We start from the raw sequence: 24282 nt of genomic DNA, 5'->3' as shown, positions 1-24282 counted from the left end.
GTTTTTCACCAGATCTGTCGAATGTTCATCCGGTTTTCCATGTTTTTGTGTTGGAGAAGTACCGTTCTAGTGGTTTCTGTATCATTCGTTGGGGATTCAGTTTGTTCGGTGAGAATCTTTCCTGTAAGGAGAAGTCTGACGTGCGTAGCCGATATCTTCAGTCATTGCGATTCGAGCATTTTTCCGTCCTTTCTTTCTTGTCTCTCGAGGACGAGCGATTGTTTAATTGGTATCTGATGTAACGATCTGTTTGGTCGTTATTACATTTTACGACCCTTTTGACCCTTTCCCGAGCTTGGTTAGCTCCCTTTTGACCCGAGGGGACCATTCACACGCTTCCCAAAGTGTTTAGATTTGGTTCGAGCGACTTTTTATGAAGTTTGAGCTTAAAGCGAAAAAAAGAGTTGACTCAAAGTTGACTTTTGGGTAAATGAACCTTTTTCAGAATTTCGTCGATTCTGAAAGGTCCGGATAATCATTTAGAACTTGTTTGTATATTTGGTTCGGTTCCCAATGCACTCGGATCCATTTTGGAACTTGGGTTGGGAAGTCGAAATTAAGGTATCGGGGGTTGACTCGGTCAATGAGACCTCCGTTGAAAATTCTGAGGCCACGAGCGCATTCGTAGCTTGTTTGTATGTGTGTCTATGTATGTGGTTTGTGAGTAGGAGGCCTCGAGAATTAGTCGAAAATTCGAGATGAAGTGTGAAGCTTAGGAAAGTTTCTGGTGTCTGGTGCCCGCTTTGGCGGCACCAGCATCGTGGCAGCAGTACCGCTATAGTGGTCACCCTGCCACTGAAGCGGCCCGTGCCCTCTAGTCATGACCGCCGTAGCGGTCAAGGGACTGCTGTGGCAACGCCGCCGAAGCAGTCTGAATGACCGCGGAAGCGGTGATCGGGCAGTGATTGGGGTATTTAAATGATATAAAAGCTCAAGTGTTTTCATTCATTGTTATTCAGAAAGTGGTTCATATTGGGAGCATTTCTAGAGGATTCTTAGAGGAGATTCTTGGTGGTAAGTCCTCCTAACGTTCTTACTAATTCATTATTCCTAATCATCTTAGAAACCCTTTTTCTTATTAGTTCATTAGTAATGTAAGATTAAAAGTGGGTTTTGATGGATTTTCTATCTAGGCTTATTGATGATGAATTTGATTGGACTTATGCTAAATTATATTGTATCTAAGGTTGTTAATCATATATCTTCCATTATTAGTATTGGATTCTTGAATCTAAGAGTTAGGGTTTATATACCCAAAATTGGGGGTTTTACTTGAAATTCGAAATTAGGTGAATCCTTGAGTCATTTTAGCAATTAGTTGCTGGGTTTTGATCACTTAGTGCTTAATTTGATGTTTTACTCCCAAATTTCCCGTTTTGACCTTGTAGGCATGTTTCCCCAAATTCTAGGGTTGATTTTTGACCCAATTTGAATGATAGCAATATAGGTATTGATCTTTATGATTTCTAATCTAGATTTCGAATATGCCTAGACTTTCTTGATCTTGAGGCTCCGCGGAAAGGGCAAGGCTAAGGAGTGATTGTTGGTGTTATTGTTGTTCGGCCATCCAGGTAGGTTATGGCTTACCCATAGTGAGACTTCGTATAGCAAAGCATATATTTAGATTATATTGTCGGAGAAAGCATGCAAACCTTCGGGTATGAAGTTGGGTTGGATATTGCCTTAGGTTGGTCCCTGTTGTGTGATTGGGGCTAGCCACCCCGTCGTGTTGTGACTTGATTGTTTTATTGTGTTGGTTTGATGCCACATGTTATTAGTAGCTATTGGGAATTGTTGTTCCATCTTCATTGTGATATTTTAGTATACTACGAGTGGATGTTGATGCGAGGTTAGAGTTTTATATGACTTGTGTAGTCTCTCATGATATTGTTGGCGTTCCCATGTTGGTACTTGTGACACTGATATGTTATTGGCGTACCATGTTGGTACTTGTGATATTGATATGTTGTTGGCGTACGCATGTTGGTACTTGTGATATTGACCTGATTCTTGATGTTGGCACATGCATTGCACACACTCTCATGATATACTGTTGATACATTATTAGTACTTGATGAAACACTATGATGAGTTGGGCTCGATTTTTAAATGAGTGTGATATGAGAATTCGATATCTGATGTTAGTCTGGGAATCGTGGATTGAGTGAGTGCATGAATTCCGTGGGTCCCTAGGGTGGTGTCGGTGAGAACTCCCGTGGGCAAAGATTCGGGGCCTCGCCTGTCTCTTGGGCAAAGATTTGGGACGAGTGGCACTTAGACTTCGCGAGTCACCTTGGGTTATGCTACCGAGACGTCAATATTTCCATCCGGAGTACATATGTACACAGCATTGCATTGCATATACATTTCATACATTATTGCATTGCATTGCACTTGGCTTCTATTGTGATATTCTTATGATTATGGATTCGGATTAAGTATTTAAGACTAGCACATTTGGGGTTTAGATGCTTTAACTTAGGTGATGACGTATACTTAGTTCTGGCTTGTGTTTGACTTATACTTGTTGATTTATCTGCCTATCTTGCTTTATTGTCTGAATTATGGATACTACAATAAATCTTTACTTGAATACCTTAGTTCACCCATATTTAGTGATCAATAAAGGGAATCGGCCATATTTAGTGATAAACAATGGATATCGGCCACGTTTAGTGATAAACAATGGAAGTCAAACAAGTGGAGTGACTTATTACGAGAAAATGGGTAACTTGTTGTGTTTTATCTAATAAGAGTAAGGACTTGTTCAACAACTTACTCGGTTCTTTTATGAGATGCTACACTGCCGCAATGGATACTAAACTTGCTCAGCCAGAATACTACATACATTACAACGGATACTACTTGATTCACCCATATTTAGTGATCAATAAAGGGAATCGACCATAATTAGTGATAAACAATGGATATCGATCACATTTAGTGATAAACAATGGAAGTCAAACAAGTGGAGTGACTTGTTACGGAAAATGGGTAACTTGTTGTGTTTTATCCAACAAGAGTAAGGACTTGTTCAACAACTTACTCGGTTCTTGCAGCAAAGATGCTACACTTTGCAACAGATACTAAACTTGCTCTAACGGATACTACATCTGTTGCAACTTGATACTACTTGATTCACCCATATTTAGTGATCAATAAAGGGAATCAGCCATATTTAGTGATAAACAATGGATATCAGCCACATTTAGTGATAAACAATGGAAATCAATCATATTTATTAATCATTATATATACTTAAGCAACTTTATGGTGTTTTGGGTCGGGATAGATGATCAACTAAGTCAATACGCACTAAATGGAGTGATCATTGGAGTGAATTGATGTGAACTTCTTGATTCACCACATTTAGTGATAAACAATGGAAATCAATCATATTTATTGATCATTATATATACTTAAGCAATTTTATGGTGTTTTGGGTCGGGATAGATGATCAATTAAGTCAATCGCGCTAAATGGAGTGATCATTGGAGTGAATTGATGTGAACTTCTTGATTCCCCACATTTAGTGATAAACAATGGAAATCAATCATATTTATTGATCATTATATATACTTAAGCAATTTTATGGTGTTTTGGGTCGGGATAGATGATCAACTAAGTCAATACGCACTAAATGGAGTGATCATTGGAGTGAATTGATGTGAACTCCTTGATTCACCCACATTTAGTGATAAACAATGGAAATCAATCATATTTATTGATCAATATATATACTTAAGCAATTTCATGGTGTTTTGGGTCAGGATAGATGATCAACTAAGTCCAATACGCACTAAATGGAGTGATCATTGGAGTGAATTGATCTGAACTTCTGATTACCCACGTTAGTGATAAACAATGGAAATCAATCATATCTATTGATCAATATATATATCTACTACAATCGTTAGTAATTTGTTGCAAATTCTTTCCACAACTATATGATCTGTTACCTATGATTAGTAACTTGCTTAATGATTATTTACTTGTTGGGACGATTCGTAACTTGTTGGAGCAGTTATTAATTTGTTGCAACTTCTTTTCCTGGCTTGTATGATCTGTTGCAAGATTAATAACTTATTTCAGAGATTATTTACTTGTTGGAGCGGATTGGTAACTTGTTGGAGCAGTTAGTAATTTGTTGCAACTTCTTTCTGTACGATTGTATGTTTGTTGCAATGATTAGTAACTTGTTTAAGCAGATTAGTTACTTGTTGGAACGGATTAGTAACTTGTTGAAGCAGTTAGTTATTTGTTGCAACTTCTTTCACAAATGTATTATCTAATGCAAGCATTAGTAACTTGTTTAAGCAGATTAGTTACTTGTTTGGAGCGGATTAGTAACTTCTTTGGACGGATTAGTAACTTCAACAAGCTTGTATGACTGTTGCAATCATTTTAGGCAACTTTTCTAATGCCATTAGTAGATTAGTAATTTTTTGCACCTTTTTTTAACAAGTTGTACTATCATTTGCATTTGTTAACTGACATTCATAAATAATAATAAGGACAAAAAAAAATTGTTCAGGTAGTAATTTGTTAAACAGCCAGCTCAGGGCTCCAAAACTTTATCTATCACACCCCGCCCACCGCCATCTGCATCTCGCCACCGAGTTATCGCACAATAAAGTCTCGGGCTTCATCATGTTAGTGCCGGTAAGCAAATGCTCAATAAAAGCAAGTGAATACGATCCGCATGCCATTGCGGTTTCATTGCGGGGAGATTCTCCTTAGACAAATTTCAAGCTTCGTTGAGCGCTTTTCGGGCAAGCGTTTAAACATGCCACTGCTTCGTAGTTTCGGCCATAATTCAATAGCGGTGGATGTGGATGAAGAACTCATCCTCTTGGATTTTGGGACGTTGCGATCATAAATATTTATCACCCCCTCCTCAATTATGAATTCGAGGGTGACAAACGGTCCGACATTTATGTTCATGATAGTAAGCACCCTTTTGGCACCAACCCACTCGCGACCACCTTTGGTGGTGAAGCACCTCTACGAAGCGATAACATCATCATCCCATACAAAATCATCAAGAATTTGATTGAATGGAATAACTTCCGGCTGTGTGTTTTCATCCGACAACTCTGTGTATCGCTTGAGCATGATATTGTAGAAGTTGAGATCCAAGATTATATCTGTGAAAGCATAGTGCTCACTGAAAGTGCTTTTCCTCACACGCATTAAGAGCATAATTTCATCAACATACGGCATTAAAAGTATAAGGAATGTCAGTCACCTGAACAACTAGGAGAGTTGTTGCAACAAGACCAATACTTGTTGCAACAAGTGTTCCACTCGTTGCAACAAATATATAACTTGTTGCAACTAATACAACCAAAATAAGACTTGTTTCAACAAAAATAATTGTTGTTTTCAAACTTACCTTTGGCCAGCCACCAATCTTCCATGCTTGTCATTATCACGAAGTCATCGGCCTTAAATTCATGCAATGAATACATCGTACCTTGCTCTTCTTGGCATTGACGAATTTTTCAAGCTTTTTTCATTTTTTGAGCATCTGCATGCTTATACACATTTACCTTTTTTCGATCAACAACAGCAGCTGCCTTGTGGGGTGTAGAAGATTTCCTTGACCTAACATCGGCAACTGCCTTGGAAATTGCTTTTCTCTTCTTGTGAATGCGAATAGGAGTATAGGGTGAGGTCAGCTTCTTGGATGGATTGACACCCCTCTTGGATAACAAACTCTGTAAAGCAGAATTTGTGTCTTTTTGTGCCTTCACCAACTCCTCAACATTTTTTATCAAATCATCCATTCGCCGTACGCAATAGGTGCATTCACAAGCACATTTCGATGTGTCGGCACCAACAAAGGAAAATCTACCACCAAATCCGCCACAACTAACATCTCCATCAATTGGAGTTTGTCCACCGACATCACCACCAATTGGAGTTTGTCCACCAACAACACCACCAATTGGAGTTTGTCTACCAAAATCAACATCATCATCTATTATTTTTTCACCGGCAATTTCGCCGCAACGTCATCAACAAGAAAGTTGACCACCAAAGAACAACACCATCACCACCAACATCTACCACATTCCCTTTTCATGGTCACTCCGGCCCAATTCTAATTTCATCCCCTCAATCATTTTATCGAGAGAACGTGATTGTAAGGGCTCAAAGGAAGCAAGGAATGGCATCTCCAACTCCCGTACTGTCGGGACAAGCCATGGGTGCACAACCTACAACAAAAAAGTAGATATATTAAAATGGTCCTAAATCATGAAATGCAACAGATGACTAGGTTGTTGCAACAGGTGTCATACTTGTTGGACATTGTCCAACAGATTAGTAACTTGTTGCAACAGGTGTCATACTTTTTGGACATTGTCCAATGATTAGTAACTTGTTGCAACGGGTGTCATACTTATTGGACATTATCCAACGGATGACCAAGTTTATTCTATATATATGTCTTAAGGCTTACCTCTTCCAAAGGAGGGTTAAAAAGATCAACACTCAATCTAGTGTTGCTCTTTTGCGATCGACCATCTAAGCATTCTTGGAAAAGACACTTCGAAGGGTAGTCCTTCACTTGTTGTCGGAGGTGAGGAATGGCTTCAAATGCCCAAGCCTAGAAAATAAGATACCAGCAAAAACAGAATGATGATAGAAATACAAAAAGTACAAGAAATTGACATTGCAAATGTTTTACCATAAAAGCTCAAAGGAAGACATATTGATTGACTGTCTTCACTGTTGGCTTAAGCTCTTTCGATAAATAGTCAACAGTCAACTTGAAGCTTTCCCAGCCCCATCCATGATTGTTGAATGCCTCATAGTCCTCCACAAGTTTAAGCAAACCAAGTGGTATGTTCAGACTTGTATCTTTTGCCATAAGAACACAGTGCACAAACCAAATTAAACACAAGGACTGCTTATGCTTTTTTGACATGGTTTTGGATCGCAAATCTAAATGCCTTATCTCCTTTGTAGCTTTTTCCAACTAACTCCACCAAACCAGTTTCACTCTTATCTTTTCCACCCTTTCCTACTTTCTTGGCTTCTTTGGCTGTCTTACTAGTCCGGGCTGGCTTATTCAATACAACAGTAGGAAGCTCACAAGGATGACATCTAAGGCCAGTAACTATGGCAAACTCTTTCAAGCCAAAGCACACCGGCATGCCACAGTAATTAATCCAAAGCTCATCCTTTGTATCCGAAAGAATTCTACGCTTTATAAGCCCATATACCATTTTCATTTGAAAGCGTGGTAAAGGTCTCTTCAGGCAAATCCAAATACACCCCAAAATAGCTTTTCCTAAAGAAATCCTCCAACCCCTGCTTTTTAAGAATTAGCCTAAACATATCAAAGTTCTTACCCATGCTCGATTTGACCGTAAGATCAACGGTCAAATCATTATTTTCATTCAAAAGCATCCTCACGGCATACTTGTCAAACCGAAAACCTTGACAACCTCGGCAATGGAAGGTCCGTTATGATCTATGTCCAAGCTACTAGAAGATTCGCAATTAAATTGGCATTCACACTATTTCTCTTCTTTGTTCTTAATTCGGCTATGAACGTCGACAAGTGAACCGTATTTTCGGAAGCATCGTCCTTTTCATCATTTTCATCCAATCCATCTACTCCATCGCAGTTTTCGACTTCTAATTCTTCTTCACTTTGTTCATTTGTATCTATTGCTTCTTGGCTCGTACTTCCTCTCTTTCCGAGTATTAATTGTCGGTTTGGTACGTCTCTTTCTCTATATTTGCCGATTCAACAATAGATTTTGCTAAATCGGCAAGATTCTCTAATGATGATTGCACTCTAGCTTTTTTATTATCTCTATGACCCTCGGTTGATTTCTCAACTTTTCTTTTTTTGGAGACATTTTATCTACACACAGAAGAAAAAAAAAAGCTTCAACTGATTAGTGCATCATTCAAAGTAAACAGATAATAAGAAGTGCATCATTTGATCAAACAAAATACAACAAGTAATGGAATTCCCCAACAATCGAAGAATTTGTTGCAACAAATGATGTAGCTACTTGCAACAAGTGAATAGGTTGTTGCAATGATTCTTTAGTTGTTGAATAAGTGATTAAGATCTTGTATATCTTCTACAAATATAACCAAATAATGAACAATGTCCAATGATTTATAGTTGTTGCAACATATTGTATACTTGTTGCAACAAGTGTTTAACTTGTTGCAACAACTATAAAATGTTGGACATCTTCTACAAAACAGAACTAAAAAGCTCAAGCTAAGTCCAACAGATTTGTAGTTGTTGCAACATATTGTATACTTGTTGCAACAAGTGTATAACTTGTTGCAACAACTAAAAATCGTTGGATATGTTCTACAAACGGAACCAAAAAGCTGAAGTTATGTCAATGATTTGTAGTTGTTGCAACATATTGTATACTTGTTGCAATGGTGTATAACTTGTTGCAACAACTAAAAATTTATTGGATATCTTCTACAAACGAACCAAAAAACTAAAGCTATGTCCAACATTTGCATTGTTGCCACATATTGTATACTTGTTGCAACAAGTGTATAACTTGTTGCAACAATTAAAAATCACGTTGGATATCTTCTACAAACGAACCAAAAAACTAAAGCTATGTCCAATGATTTGTAGTTGTTGCAACATATTATCTACTTGTTGGCACAAGTGTAGAAATTGTTGCAACAACTAAAAATCTGTTGGACATAACTTCTATAAACAGAACCAGATAAATACTAGGATAAGAACAAAAAAACCATCTATTTGAATATCTACTCCTAAACCCTGAACCATACCAGGACAATAACAGAAAAAATCATTTATTTCACTACAAACACACAACAACAACAACAGCAATAACAACAATAACAACAACAAGATGGATTTTATCCAAGCTTTTCTTAAACACTTAACTAAACCAAAACAACAAGCATCTACTACAACTAAAATCATCAATTTCTACCAAATAACTTTTGGAACAAGTGAAACAAAAATTTTACCTTGATATTAAAGAAGAAGCAGCAGCAGCGGCACCTATAGACGAGGGTGAAGAAGAAGATGGCAAGAAAAGAGAAGAGATGAGAGACGTCCAAGTGAAGGAGATTAACTATTTGCTTGGGAGTTTTGATTTTGAAATATGGAAGAAGTGCGAGAGAGTTGTGGGGAGGGAACGGTTTGAGATGTTTTGAATAATGGATTGGTGTTTTGGGTTTTTTTATAGTTTGTAAAAGATTAAAAAGTTTTAAAAATTACATTTTAAACCCCAATCTTCTTAATCCCAAATTTAATTGAGTTTTAATGTAGGGTGGGTCCCACCCGTCACCTTTAGTAATTTGGAGACTTTTTAGTCACCTTCAGTTAATTTTTCGCTGTAATCCCACCACTATTCAAACTTCAGTTCCGATACAATTGCGGCTTACAATTGTACAACTGTTCTTGCGATTTCCCAGTGCCAAAAATAAACTACAAGCAACGCTTTTGTTTCGATGCCGTCGTGGAGAGCTCTCTTCAATCCGAATTTTCGATTGATGTGGAGATTTCGATGGATTGTAACAACAACACTTCCATTCACACAGATGAAAGGCTAAGCAATCTCGTCGATGTTGGTATTCCAGAAGATTCGCCGAGCAAAGAGATGTTGGCAGAATTTGAGCAATAGAAAGAGGAACAACATGAGCACCAGGTGTTTGATGAAATGCCAATTAGTGAAGTAGTGATGCCGTTTAAACAATTGACTTCTCTATTTGATGATTAGCTGGAAAATGAGGCCATGTGTTTGTGGACTTTCCAACTGTTGAAGCTAAGGCTGTGCAAATGTATGCAACAAAGAGTAAAGAAGTGAAACATGCTGCGACAATTGGTGATTCAGAGGGTACATTTCTAGAGAAGAAAGATGAAATGATGATCGTTAAGGAAAGGATTGTTAATGTGAGTACTGAAACTGACACTAAACGGTATGAGTCTATTGGCGGAGTAAGGAAGAATGCGAGTGAGAAGCCAGAACCAGTACTTGGAAAGCCAAATGTACATGACGAGGCTTCTACTGTTTGTCATTCAACAAACACTATCCCTGAGATTACTGTAGCAATTGTGTCGCCAACAAAGCGGATTGATGTTGATAAAGATGTGCCACTCATGTTGAAGCCAAGTGACCAGTCTCCTCTTATAAGCATTCCAAACGAAACTAAGAATTATATGGGCTACGACACCTATTTCAATGTTCAGGAGGCCGAGAAGAGGGAGACTGAAAAGAGTTGCAGCCCCTTAAATGAGGAAAAGCTTGAGGAAATGGTTGTTGTAGTAAACAAAAATGATAGTAGAACCATTCATGTTCCTACAACTACCGTGACTGCTGCGAGTGCTGAAAAGAATCACTATGCCATGAAAGATCCTATCACTCCCTTGAAGAAGTATATGTTCGAGAACAACATGAGTAGTGAAGTTGAGTTAAATGTCATAGATAAGAAGAATGATGAGTTGATCGAAAAGGCTGTTGAGTGTGCAGATGCAAGCCCTGTTCCAGCTCATTGCCAACTGCTAAAGAATGTATTTGCTGATCGTAAGAACTTCAGAATTTGGCCTGATCAAATGCACAAAGACACTCAATATCCTCTTATGGTTAATGGTGTATTACGTAAAACAGGAGCAACCTCCAAGTTTGTCGAGGTAAATTCTTTTGCTGAGTTCGTAAGGAAACACTGGTTCCTTTTAATTAGCACCATAACAGCCTTTGTGCTTGATCAGAATCACACGTGCAATGAAGACATGCAGGTTGCCTGGAGGCTGATGTATGTCTTATTAACTAATACTTTCACTTCTAGAGTAATGAAAAGACAAAAGAGAAGTGGTGATAATCATGGCAGTGAACGTGTTAGGGTAATATATAAGGGTTATGGACTTTGTAGTGTTGGTTACAAAGGCGAATTGGAGAATGCTGACTATAAAGTTGCCCTTGTTAATTTTCTTAATTGTTTAAAAGGGTTGAGTCTTTTACCCGCAAGGGTGGCTCAGTTGGTTGAGCATGGGGCTTTCATAATGAAAGTCCCAGGTTCGAAACCCCCTGCCTACGACAGCAGAGGATTTGCCTTCTGGGTTGAGCTCGTCGCACGGGGCTTGCCTAGTGCGGGTTACCTCTTCTGTGTGGTTTGCGAGCTATTGCACAGGAGCTGGTTTTACCCTGTGCGCACCCGAAGGGTAGCGGCTGCGGGTTCCCATGTCATCAAAAAAAAAAAAAAAAGGGTTGAAACTTTTGGATAGCACTTTCTTCAGTTGTATTGCGGTAGGTTCTCAAATGTGTGCTCCAGCTATGAAAATAAGCTTAAGAAACCATTATCCTATTACTAATTTGACAGTTACCAGGTACTCTAGTTGTATGGACTTGAATGCAACTTACTTGGTTTTCGAAAGGTTAGAGAAAATTGTGCAATTGGTTGTAGATGCTGCCAAAAGAAGCATTGGAACAGCAGCAAAAACGGGAGTAAACAGTGGTTGGGACAGTGCTATGAGCAGTGAGGGTTGTGACATTGGTGCCGCTATGGAGGATGTGGAGATAGTGAGACAAAACGAATTGACAAAGAAGATTGCAGAAAGTGTAGTTTGGAAGTGGCCAAATATGAAATCCCATTTTCTTGGATCTGTTGGTGATGCCAAAATTAAGGAGTGATTCTTACTTGTCTGGTTGTTGAAATTACCATGCCAATACCTTGAGAAACCTTGTCCCTTATTTGAAACAGAGATATTGTTGAAGGGTAGTGGTGCACACTTTTGTCGATGTGGTTCTGTTGACCAACACTTGAAGCAATTTCCTTCAGAAGCAGAGTTGCTGACTATTACTATTAATATTCTACTTCTAGTATTAGGAAGGAATCTTAAAGTTGGAGACTCTTATGTGGTCCCATTCTATACATGTGTGATTATTTCTTCATTTCCACTTATTACCCTTGAGGACAAGGGTGGCTTGATGGGGAAGTGGTTTGGAAACTTCCCTTTTGTTCATGTGCAAGACCATGCAGTCTATGTTCGTCAGTTGGAATTGCAATGGCAAGAAATCTCCATGAGCATGTCCTTATTACTGCTGGTTTGCACGTTGCAGAAGCTAACAACATATGGAAGTTATACAAGGGATTTAAAGCAACTGTTCTCCTTGCTGCTGAAACTAATGCTGAGCCAAGAAAGAAACAGAACCATCAAGTTCAGAATTTATTTTCTCAACAGTTTTCGGCTTCTAGTGTTGATCTAAGTTTAGCTCTTCCCCGTTACGAGGAAGGTATGGTGTTTCTTGAAGCATGGACAGAAAATATTGAGCCTACGCACTCTATGGTTTTACTGCGCTTCATGCTTTTACATGTCTGACAGTGCTTGAGGAAGAAAAAGTTATTCATTGCCTTGAACTAAATACTTGTGCGAGTGATAAATTAAGTCTTGGGAGTGCTGTGTTCATTTGGAAGCACCACAAATTCAAGAATATTAGGAGAGAAATCAGTATATCGAAATGGATATCATTGCATAATCTTGGTTTAAGGAATGGAGCTTCGGGAAGAGTGTACAAAGCTATTCTAAGCAGCGGTGAATTGGGAATCAAGATCTCAGATTTTGATTTGAGCTCTGTGAAGAACTTGTTTTTCTTGCAGTTTGAGACTGCCCTTCTCAACCCAGGTATTAGCTTTGATGATCGTACCAACCTTGACAACAAAATTCACAGGATGGTGAAATGTGGTTTGAGCTGTATTGAGAATATCCTCGTGATTAGCTTGATTGGAAAACTTGAAGAACATGGATGTTCTAACGTTCTTGGTGCTTTATTCTACAACTTCCTTGTATTATAAGTTCAAATGATAGTACATGGAATTGACAAAAAGGAGTTTGAGCAGCTAATTGGACAATTTAAAGTTCTAAATCAGAACATAGCTACAGGAGAGATTTACTTGCATTTTGACTCAGTGAATACTAAGTGTCGAACTGGGGGCCAAAGTTATCCTCTGTCACTAGCTTGGCAGACAAAGTCTCATTTCTTGAATAACTCCACCAGACTATTTATTTTAGTGATAAATCATGAAATGCAGTGCTTTGCTATTAATTCTCCTCCCTCACTCATCACATGGGATCGTGAAAGTATGGCCACTGATGGTGAAGGGTCTGGAATGCCGCTTCTACTAATTCCATTTGATCCTGGACTAGTTCCTCACCGTTGAGGACAAGGGTGTTGTTTACGGGGGAGTACTGATGCAAGTTAGAGATAATGCGGCTGTGGAAAGTAGTACTCTATGTTTCCGAAAGTGTACATGGGAGTTGAGTTGGATATTTGCCTATCAGTTACTAGTTTTACATTTGAGTCCAATAAGTAGTTATTTTATTTCCCCCAAGTTTCTTTTATTTTACTTTGACCCTTAGGTGTTATTTCCCGAGTAAATTCCTTAAAAGGTCACTCATGTATTGAAAATTCCCTACCAATATTACTTTTGTTTCTTTTAGGACTGGAATATCACCCAACTTTCACTATTTTCCTCAAAATATACTAAACACAAAAACTCTCCTTTTTTCTTAGTTGGCATGCCATGTCATATCCTTATTTCCTAGTTGGCATGCCATGTCATATAAAATTTTAATTTTTTAGTACTATTAAATTTATTTAACTCATCTAATCCATTTAACTCAACTCAAACTCATTTTACCCTACCAACCCATATCATAACCCATTTAACTCATCAAACAAGTCCGTAACTTTTACTCAATCCTCATATTAATCCACAAGGAGATAACACCTGTCGTTCATATTTCAATGTTTTTATGCCTGATTTTATTCATTGAAGTTAATGGCTCATATTACCAAATTTCATTAGGAGGACAATATTTTCTCAGTCTTATAAAGATTTGGTGTCTTTACTCTATTGAGGAAACAATTAGGCTAGTTCCTTAAGATTGATCCAGAAGAAAGAACAGACTAAGCTAGTAACATTTTCACCATAAATGACCGTGAGAATTTAGCAAAAGAAGTCACATAATGTGAAAATTGTCTTTTGCAAATCCATTGATTTATGACCGTGAGAATATCAAGGCTATGTTGCGGCTGGGGGAACAATTCTTTTTGCAAATCCATTAATTTATTCCTCGAAGTACTGGAGGAATCCATCCTTTTCTTTGAAAATTGCATATTTAGACTTTTGCCTTAAAAACCCTAGAGTAGCCATGTATTCTCTTGTGGAATATGAGCGATTAAGCAAAAGTTACGGACTTGTTTGATGGGTTAAATGGGTTAAAATATGAGTTGGTTGGGTAAAATGAGCTTTGAGTTGAGTTAAATAGATTGAATGAGTTAAATAATTTGAATAGTATTAAAAATTAAAATTTTATATGACATGACATGCCAATTAAGAAAGAGGGATATGACGTGACATGCCAGTTAGAAAAGAATGAGAGATTTGTGTGTTTAGTATATTCTAAAAAAAATAGTGAAAATTGAGTGATAATCTAATCCTCTAAGAAACAAAAGTGATATTGATAGAAAATTCTCAATACATGTGTGGTGACTTTTTAGGGAATTTACTCCTTATTTCCCCTATATGTATCAAGTTTGCCATTTTAAGAGGCTATGAATGAAAAACTATCTTTTGGCTCTCTCTTTGTATAATTTTAGCTTAGTCTTAGCTGCTTCTTCTTCTTCTTTGAAATTCAATATTTGTAGCAGATAAAGTGATAATTGACGTTGTAAATAATTAAACCGTGAAGTGACCAAAATAAACTGAAAAATCAAAGTAAAAAATTAAAAAAATCAACTTTACGCCAACCCCTAGTCGGGCATCATGACAAGCGTCAACATGACAAAAAAAAGATGGATGTCCCAAAACTTGCAAACAAATTGCACAATTCAGTTTTTTTTCCATGCATGTAACCGGTTAATTAAAGTAATCACATAATACAGTATTGGAATTTATCATCAGAATTCCTCCATTTAGGCAAAAACTATATTTTCACATCACTTTAGGTATCACAACCTGCATAACGCTGTTAAAAACCTGAGCAACATAGTTTACCTGGAAAGATACAAAAGACCGAATGAAATTTCAACAGAAGGTTGACTTGCCCACACTGAACTATAGCAGGAGCACACTTCAAAACCCAACTCACTAGATTAAACCACGATATAGAAGACCAATCACTTAAATTCATTTGAAGCTGTCTCAATAAAGAGGTTGAATTACTAAATTCAACTCCAAAAGGAATTGTCCAACAAAGTTCAAGAGAGAAACAAGAATGCAAGCTAAACTAATCCCAAAGAAGAAGGAAGTTGTAAAGTCATAGCAACAATCACACCCTTCCTTATCTGCCTTATTAACAGCCGACTGGTAGGTAAAACCAGTACTAGAATCTCCCAAAACAGCTAGCAAGGCGTCGTCAGTGCATCCATCAATCCAAAGAATCACCTCAGCCTTGGCATGTATGGAGAAGCCAGCACAAAGAGAATTTGAAGCAGAATGAGCATACATGCAAGAGAAAATCTTTCTTTGCTGCTCACCTGAGGACAAGAGGACAAAAAAATGAAGATAAAATGAGATCGCGCAGAGCAATCCAGCACACATCAAAGACTGCGCGGCAAGTACCTTCAGCCTCCACCAATCATAAATTAGAGGTTAATGCAACCTCAGCATAAATGCTGCACTATTCATGGTAACTCGATCATACCGCCTAAAGACAACTATACAGAGTAACTTGACCGTATTTTTCTAAGCACGGTCGTTACAGTCATGAGTTATAGCTAGCTACTTTGACTATTGATCAAGCACCAGATTTAAAATAAAACCCAGTTATATCCCACACTGGCTACTCCAATTTGCATAAATATTGTAGGCCCAGAATTTCCAGTATCTCATACTTGCTGTCCGCATTCACACTAGCGCAGACAAATGAATAGCACATGACTGCCGGAACACGAACTGTCATCACAGATAGTAAGATCTACCTCTTTCGTGGTTTTGAGCAGTGTATCCACTGTCCACTGGTTGCTTGCGAGAACTAAAATCAGTAGGGTATGGAGCATTATATCCCTGATTCACATTAGCTACATTACAATTTACCTGCATATTCACAACCCCAATAAGTATTATACAAGAAACAAAGATGAAAACTAACATTGAAGAAACTTGCCTTACCAAATCAGAACGAATAACTTGCTGGACGTAATGTTCAGGGAGATCATGCAGCTGATTTTGTTCGGCAACTGGTTGACTTCTCTCTGAAGAATTGCTTCCATAACAGAACTGTCGCATTTCAACATCAGAACTATGTGGTACACAGAAATCGCCCATCATTACTCGTGCCGTTTCAAATGTTTCAGCAGAGTGACTCAGAGGGATTTCAAGATCTTTGAGCTCCAAATAGGGAACATCTTGGAAAAACATGGGGTTATGACTACAGTCAGTTCCCTGAGTTACGGAAAGATCAAATGTTGTTTGATCTAGTTCTACACAGTTGTCAAGGCTCTCAAGACCATTGTAGATATCATTCTCATCAATGAAAGATGCCGCTTCAACATTCATATCGTTAGGACCCTGCAGACAAATGAAAATGGATCTAATCACAGTATGGTTGATCAAAACATATAGCAATTGCCTCAGATTTTCTGGGATACTAGAGGCTAAAGAGCTGTTACAAACAGGAGTCAGACATTGTAAACATAGACATATGAAACAGGCCTAAGTTTCATAATCCCGAGTCTTGCAACTTGACAGTTTCACAGGTAAACAAAAAGGGTAAAGAAATTCTGTATAATCTAGAGTTTAATTATACCCTTGGTTCCACATTTATGCACTAGTTTCTCAAAGCCAAGCTCCAATATATATCTTTTATCTGCATAATTTGGTTTTTAAAAGCTTTATTTATTTGACATTTCAAATGTTAAAGCCATGCTCAGACTACATATTCACTATTACTTACTCCAGCACTTGTTAAAAGAAGCAGAGAACAAACATAGAATAAAGAAAGAGGAAATTATTAGCTCAAGAGCATTGACAAAGACCACTAACAAAACATGTATGGTGGAACTAAAGGTTTATCTCAATGAACTCAATAAACTACCAGAGAATACGTACCAGATTATTCACATTTCCAACAGGAAATATAGCAGGATCTTCAGTGAAATTGTCAAAGAGATGAAAGATGTCATCCTCCACGTCCTGAGGCATTTTCTGACCGAAGAGCTCAGCGGAAGATGGGACTGGTGCAGTTGAAGGCCAAAGAGATTTGTTTCCTGGGTCAACCATGGTGGTAAAAACAGAGCAGCTTACGTTGTCAGGCATTGCAGGTACAGGAGTTACATCGGATGAATTAGGTTCAGTAGACATCTCATGTATGGAAGGCTGAGTAAAAGGTGGATGCATCTCAGTAAAAGTACACCCAGATGGAGTTCCTGGGTCAACCATGCAGGTCACAATTGAGCAGGTTTGATTGTTAGGTAGAGGTAAAGAAGGAATACTGGAGGGATTGTGTTCAGCAGGAGCCTCATCATCTTCCCAATCTTCCTCCTTAAATGGTGCTCCATACTGCGCTCCATTTTTGGGACCTGGTCCGCTCTTCTTAAATACTTTGCAAAGCACGTAAGTGTCCTATTAAAAGAAGAATAATGACATACTAATAATTAAAAAAGACGGTCTTCAAATACTAAAAGATAAGACTGATATATTAAACATACAAGTATTCAGAAAACTATGAAAAGCTTGAACTCAGATGTATCTGTTTCAAACAATCAAGGTAGTCTAAAAACTGTGTAACATAGCAAAATTTAAATGGTGCATCACATTAAACATACAAGTATCCAGAAAACTATGAAAAGCTTGAACTCAGATGTCTCTGTTTCAAACAATCAAGGTAGTCTAAAAACTGTGTAACATAGCAAAATTTAAATGGTGCATCACATTAAACATACAATTCAGGAAACACGGATTTTCTTTCTAAATATAGGTTGAAGGTGTTGAAATACAAAATTAGAGATGCATTTGACACCAGAATCACTTGTATAGCCATGTGATGATACTAATGACCCATGCAAAGGACCTGTTATCCCATTAGATGCTTTAACTAAAAGGAAGGGATTGGGCACATCAGCAACTAAAATTTTGAAAGGGGAAAAAATTGAAGTCAAAATACAAAGCCAGCAACGCTGGTTACAGTGACAGAAGCTTATGGTGAAAAGGGTTTTCCAAAGCTGCCGAGAGAAAGATCATGGGAAACCATATCATTAACCAAAAAATACGATAATGTGTAGCTTGAAGAATCAAGTGAATGGGTATTGCCATTTCATTAACTAAAAAGCATAATTTCAGTGATTAAATTGAGAGAATAAATCCAATGCCAACCAACTGCTTTTTTATAATAAAGAACTATTTGGAATTATTTTTGAGTATCTTTACGCAGCCAACATATAAAACTAATTCTCATATTATTATTTTGTAGAATTATATAGATCAAATTTAAGAAAAGAAAACTATTTGAAGCTTTTAATTTCTTTTATGTAATCTTGTACATACATGTGCCCTTTTTGATTAAGAAATTGTTGTCATCTTTTAGGTTACTTATACACAAATTCTTATCGTGGTTGCGATGAATCAAAGTTATTGAAATGAACAGGCAGAGCTTAATAAAAGTATTACGCACAGGTTTACCCAAGATGAGAGTTAAAAATGGTACCAGAGGAATTCCTGTATCTGCCATATCTTTATCTTCAAATCTATACTCATGAATAACCCAATCCATTCTCTGCCCTCGCGGTGCATTACCTTGGTGAAAAACCAAAGTCTTAACAGATCCAACAATCTTTTCATTGTAAAGAACAGGTCTATCCCTGCCAGTAGTTTTCCAGTATCCAGTTTCAGTAGCACGATTCATCCTGGCTCCACTAGCATACTTTTTCTCTCTTGGGCAAAAGAAATACCATTCAAGATCTTTACTTTTGTAGCAACATTTGTCTGGAAGAAGAAATACAAACATTATGAACAATTGAACATGCACAGATAAGCAGAAGGAAAAAGGGAATTGCAGACCACTTGGCCCTACACTCTGAAGAATCATATAATAAGGTTGTCGGCAGAGTATTAATTTTTTTTTTTTCCTGAAATAGGAAGATAGGCAAAGGGAATTGCAGACACTTGGCCCAGTACATATATGGATACTAAATTTAGACTATACAATAACAATATACCCAGTGTAATCCCATAAATGGGGTCTGGTGAGGGTGCTGTGTACGCAGACTTAACCTTAAAAAATATGTACAATAGAATATATAGGCGACGAGATTTCCAAAAGATCAAGCTTTAAATAACATTGTTGCAATAGATCTAAATCAAAATGTGGTTTCTATATAAAGCCATCCTTCAGGTTGAAGAACACACCATTTATATGCACTTATCAAGATTATCAAGGAGTATGCCATATATACCTGGAAGATCCCATGGGGAGAACTTGTAAATGTTGAGTTCCGATATGGCTTCAAAAAGGATTTTCTTCCCCATAATCTTCCGCTTGAGATAGTACATTGTCAGCTCAACATCAGTAGGGTGAAAGCGAAACCCTGGTGGAAGCTTCGCCATTCGAAAATGGTAAAAAAACCGCACAGCCAAATTAAATTGAAAAAACACAGCACTAGTAGGTCTCAGTGAATCAAATTATAACTAAAGAATGTAACAGAGCATATATGTAGTGTCAAGTCCAATGCCGAAACAATATCTTTCCAGAGCACCAAGGTCTTCTTCGATTCAATGCAGCCCAAACAAAGTAGTGATGCTTCTGGTTGATGCTAACAGACATCTGGTGTGCAACACAAAACCTGTTCCATATCAAAAGCCTCAGAAATACAACAACATGCCCAGTGTAATCACACGAGCTGGGTCTAGGGGGAGCAGAGTGTACGCAAACCTTACCCCTACCTTTGTGAGGTAGAGAGGCTGTTTCGGATGGACCCTCGGCTCAAAATAAAATAAGGCAGCAAAATAGCTAGATACAAAACAAATGAAAACTATGCAATACCTAAAAGCCTCAAAATACCGGTTCAAAAAGAACTGCGCAAAGGCACAGAGGGCAATAACACAACACTAGTGCAGATCTTGAAAGAGTTAAAGACTGCCAACTAACGGTGACGGAACCCTAGTGAGTACAATAAATACTATTATTTTTTTTTGCACAAAAATAATATAAAATAAAATGACTAATTAATCAACAAGGAAAGAGATACAAAACAAATGCAGCAACAGATAGTAGTACTACAATTGAAGAATAAAAAGCTAAGCCATAACTAAAGGGTGCTACTAAAAATAAGAAACTAGGCGATAACTAAATAATACTACTAAAAAGAAAGGCACAAAGGCACAGAGGCAATAAGACTAGTGCAGAATTTGAAAAGAGTGACAGATCACGGTGACGGAACCAGGGGCGAATTTGTGTGTAAGTTTTGGGTCACGTGAACACATGGTCACTCGACTAATCTCGATATATTATGTGTATAATTCTGAAAATATATCTAATATTAACTAAGTGAACACATGGTCATAATAGGCTGAGTGGAGCACTAGTCAAAGGTTATCTTTGTATTCTCAAGGTCACGGGTTCAATCCCCAGCTCGGGCAGCTTTTTTAATTTTTGCTATTATTTTCTAAAGCTACCTTTTTACCATTGTAATTATAAAACAACTTACTACTTAAAAAAATGTAATTAATTATCTTTTGCTCGGGAAGTCGATGTCCCCATAAAAATTTATATCTTATCTTAAAGCAATGGTGAACCCATCCTCATGAAATCCTGGATTCGCCTCTGGACGGAACCCTAGCGAGAACAATTATTACTGTATTTTTTTATTTATTTTTTGCAGAAACAAAATTAAAGGAAAATGGACTAATTAATGAACAAGGAGAAGCAAATCAAAATAAGAAAATGAAGAAGAATAGAGAACGATACAATACAATAGTTAACATAAAATGAGACTTTCCGATGAATCTAATGATACCGATACAATAAAATTAAAGTAACAATGAAAATTTAAACTAATAACACAGTACAATACAATAGGTAACAACCATCTGTAACACAAAACTAGTGCAGAGTTAAAGATTAACAAATCACGGTGACGGAACAACCCTAGGGAGATCAATAAATACTGTATTTTTTTTTTCACAAACAAAATTAAAGGAAAATTGAGTAATTAATGAATAAGGAGAGCCAAATCAAATAATAAAAATGAACAAGTATTGAGAAAAAGGAACGAACCGGGGATGCGCTAACGAAAGAGAGGGTGGAGGCGGAGGTGACGATTAGTGGGGGAGAAATGAGGGCCAAAATGAAGAGCTAAATAGGGTTTATATAGCTTAGAGTGTAGTGCTAGCGTGTAGCTTCTTCACTAATCTAAACCTTTTCATTGGCTCATTAATTTGTCGGATCGAATGATACTCCCTCCTGGTTAAAAGAGTACCTACTGAGGGTGTATCCGGTATGGAGCTAAATGTTTTCCATCCAAAATGCGTCTTGGAAAATTAAGTAAATTTCTCTTTTATTTTCTCATAAAAATACGTATCACTTAACATTTAATAAGAATAAATTTAAAAAAATAAAATTTAATTTAATAAGTGAATTCTTTTTTTAAACTATAATATAAAAGCTAAATGGACCTCTTTTTAAATCGAATAGAGTAGTAAATTGGATAGACCAAAAAGTCAATTTACTCTTTAAGAGGGTCCATAAGAAAATTCTTCACACCTTGTATTTTTTTTTTCCACTTTATTTTATTAGTTAGTACTAATAACTAGAGAAGAGATGGAAACATTATAATTCATTTTACTATTTGGTCAAAATCCTCCTTCATTTATGCATCTTTTACAAAAGTCGTATTTCTAGAATCTTTTAAAAAATTTCTAGAATCTTCTAGAATTCTCTTTTTGTGGATTGTTTATTATCTATTTCTAGAATCTTCTAAAATTCTAAAAAGAAACTAATAAGAATTCTCATTTTGTGGATTGTTTATTATCTTAAAAATGGGAAAGAGTCAATACAATTAAATTATATTACTCGAAGCGATTATTGAAAGGCTTATTTGTTTGGTTTGAAGAAAATTATTTTCCACTAAAAGTATTCCTAGAAAAGTAAGTGATTTTTTTATTTATTTTTTAAAGCCCCTTAATTTGTATATGTACTAGTCTAGTGAAGCCCGTGCTGAAGTCGAGCCCAAGATCAAGGTAATAATGCACTTTATAGGTTTTAATTGAAAAAATAATAATTTGTGTACGTTTCTTAGACACAACTCTTTTAAGATGATAGCTTCTTAATCATGTATTATTCATTTTTCAAGTTTTTAATCACATAATTAGATAATTTACTGAAAGAATTGTTATAGGAAAGCAAGTTTGCTAGGGAATAAACAGATATCAAAGAGACAGAGATAACTTGATGTTTAGTAATATAATTTAAAGTATGTAAAATGAATTCAAACTGAATATAATCATAAATTGAAAAGGACATTTTAATATTTTATGAATTTGTGAGCATATAATTTCCAATTAGAAGTAGGAATAGCATATTTTGGTATTTATTGATGAATTACTCATAATTTCATGTGACAATGGTTTATGCTAAAACAAATATGGTGATTAAAGTCTAGGTTTAGATGAAATTAAAAAAGAATTGAATTTGTTAAAACAAAGTTTAAGAATTAATTTAGTTTGTCATTGACTCATTGATGCTTTATTCTTAAAAGAAAATTTCCTTACTCAACCAATTGAGGATTACTTGATTTCTGACAATTTAAATTGTTTGTAAGAAAAGAAGGATGTTATTATCAATATATTGAGGAGTTGATTACTTGGTAAGCATCTTTTCCTCTTTTCTATATCACTTAATTAAGCAAATTGAATAAAATTTAAAGTTTTTTCTTTTAGTTTTCAGGATTTTAATCTATTAATTGTTAAGAAGTTTTTTAATTTATTTTCTATTGTATAATTGTATTATATCATTAAATCTAACTTTATTTTTTTAGAATAATTTCTTTTTACTAAAAATAAGATCAAGAGAAATTTAGTGGTGATTAAGAATTACTAAAGAAAATTTAATCGACCGAGTACTCTTCTAGTACCAAATGAATTCTTCAAAGTTATTATCATCGTCATTTTAGATTATTTTTGTGAAAATTTATTTTTATCAGATGACATCATCACTTTTCACAACTTTTTAAGCATTTTTAAAGGGCTCAAAATTGATTATATTTACAAAATTGATTATGTCAACCTAAGTAAAAATAAAATAAAGTAGGGGCAAAAATAAGACATATAAAAAATATATGCTATCAAAAAGGGTTTGAATCTAGATTTATTGGAAATATACTTGGGTACATGAAGTAATAATAGTAAATTCAAGGGTAATTTGAAAGAGCAAATCATTTTGGTTGGAACAACCAAATAGTTACAATGTAACTAAATACTACAAAATTCATGACATTGTCCCTTATATATAGTAGTAATATAAATATATAAAGGCAGGACAAGAGTCCGTTGACGTGGCACAACTATTCTCTATGCTCTGCACATACAGGTAACCGAATTTTAATTTGCATGGTAATCGTCCATTCGGATTTACAGGGTAATGGATCTTGAAATCTGGCGTTACACTTTATATCAGACTCTGCACGTAAACTTAACCTTTTTTTCCCAATGACTTTCAAATTCCCTCGTCACTTTGAAATTCTTCTTCAAGGCGCACAAAATCTCCATAGGCCGGGCAGGTGTGTTGTTTAACCATTATCAACCACTACTTTTATCTTCTAATGCATCAAACTTTTCCATGTCGATTTCCTATTGCTTCTTTTGTTTACTTACATTACGACTCCCATATGATATTAAAAAATTCCCGACTTCAAATAGTGCATGACAATTGATTGTGTTACTAAATATATGTCATGCCCAGTCTCGACTATGGCGGACTACATTCTACATGCAACTACTATAACCTTGTAATGGGTGCACGTGACATAGTAAAGTCTAACAACCTGTAAACATAAACTATCTGATGCTCTGTCGGTATAACTGAAAGTAAAACCTGTACATGACTGAACCTAACTACAGACGTCTATGAAGCCTCTAGGATAGCTGAAACTGTATGACTAGCATGCTTTCAGGACAGGGCCCCGACCTACCCATAATCTCAATTCATACAAGTACAAGACCTGACTCAGCTCCAGTAAGAAATGGAGCTTACACCATCTCGCTGAACATCTGTACCATCTAGAAACCACGCCTGCCACTCGGTAATCCTGAACC

General features: G+C 36.5%; 1 protein-coding gene across 3 annotated transcripts; it reads right to left on the bottom strand.

The window, feature by feature from the left end:
* Positions 1-14989: 14989 nt before the first annotated feature.
* On the bottom strand, positions 14990-21430 carry LOC132051539 (NAC domain-containing protein 82-like). Of its 3 annotated transcripts, none has more exons than XM_059442673.1 (7): positions 21248-21425; positions 19428-19814; positions 18680-18957; positions 17086-17598; positions 16147-16545; positions 15957-16071; positions 14990-15030 (listed from the first exon to the last, which is right to left on the bottom strand). In XM_059442673.1, exons 2-7 carry the CDS (start codon positions 19576-19578, stop codon positions 15005-15007), a joined length of 1482 nt encoding a protein of 493 aa, XP_059298656.1. In that variant the 5' UTR covers positions 19579-19814; positions 21248-21425; the 3' UTR covers positions 14990-15004. The 3 variants fall into 3 exon arrangements, with proteins under 3 accessions (XP_059298656.1, XP_059298655.1, XP_059298658.1); XM_059442672.1 differs by lacking the exon at positions 14990-15030 and adding an exon at positions 15142-15512 and having other exon boundaries at positions 21248-21430; XM_059442675.1 differs by lacking the exon at positions 14990-15030 and having other exon boundaries at positions 16142-16545; positions 21248-21428.
* Positions 21431-24282: the final 2852 nt, after the last annotated feature.

This window comes from Lycium ferocissimum, chromosome 4 (genome assembly GCF_029784015.1).
Source record: "Lycium ferocissimum isolate CSIRO_LF1 chromosome 4, AGI_CSIRO_Lferr_CH_V1, whole genome shotgun sequence".
NCBI lineage: Eukaryota > Viridiplantae > Streptophyta > Magnoliopsida > Solanales > Solanaceae > Lycium > Lycium ferocissimum.
Note: the sequence above shows the minus strand (reverse complement) of the source record. Positions and strands in the feature narration are given on the sequence as shown.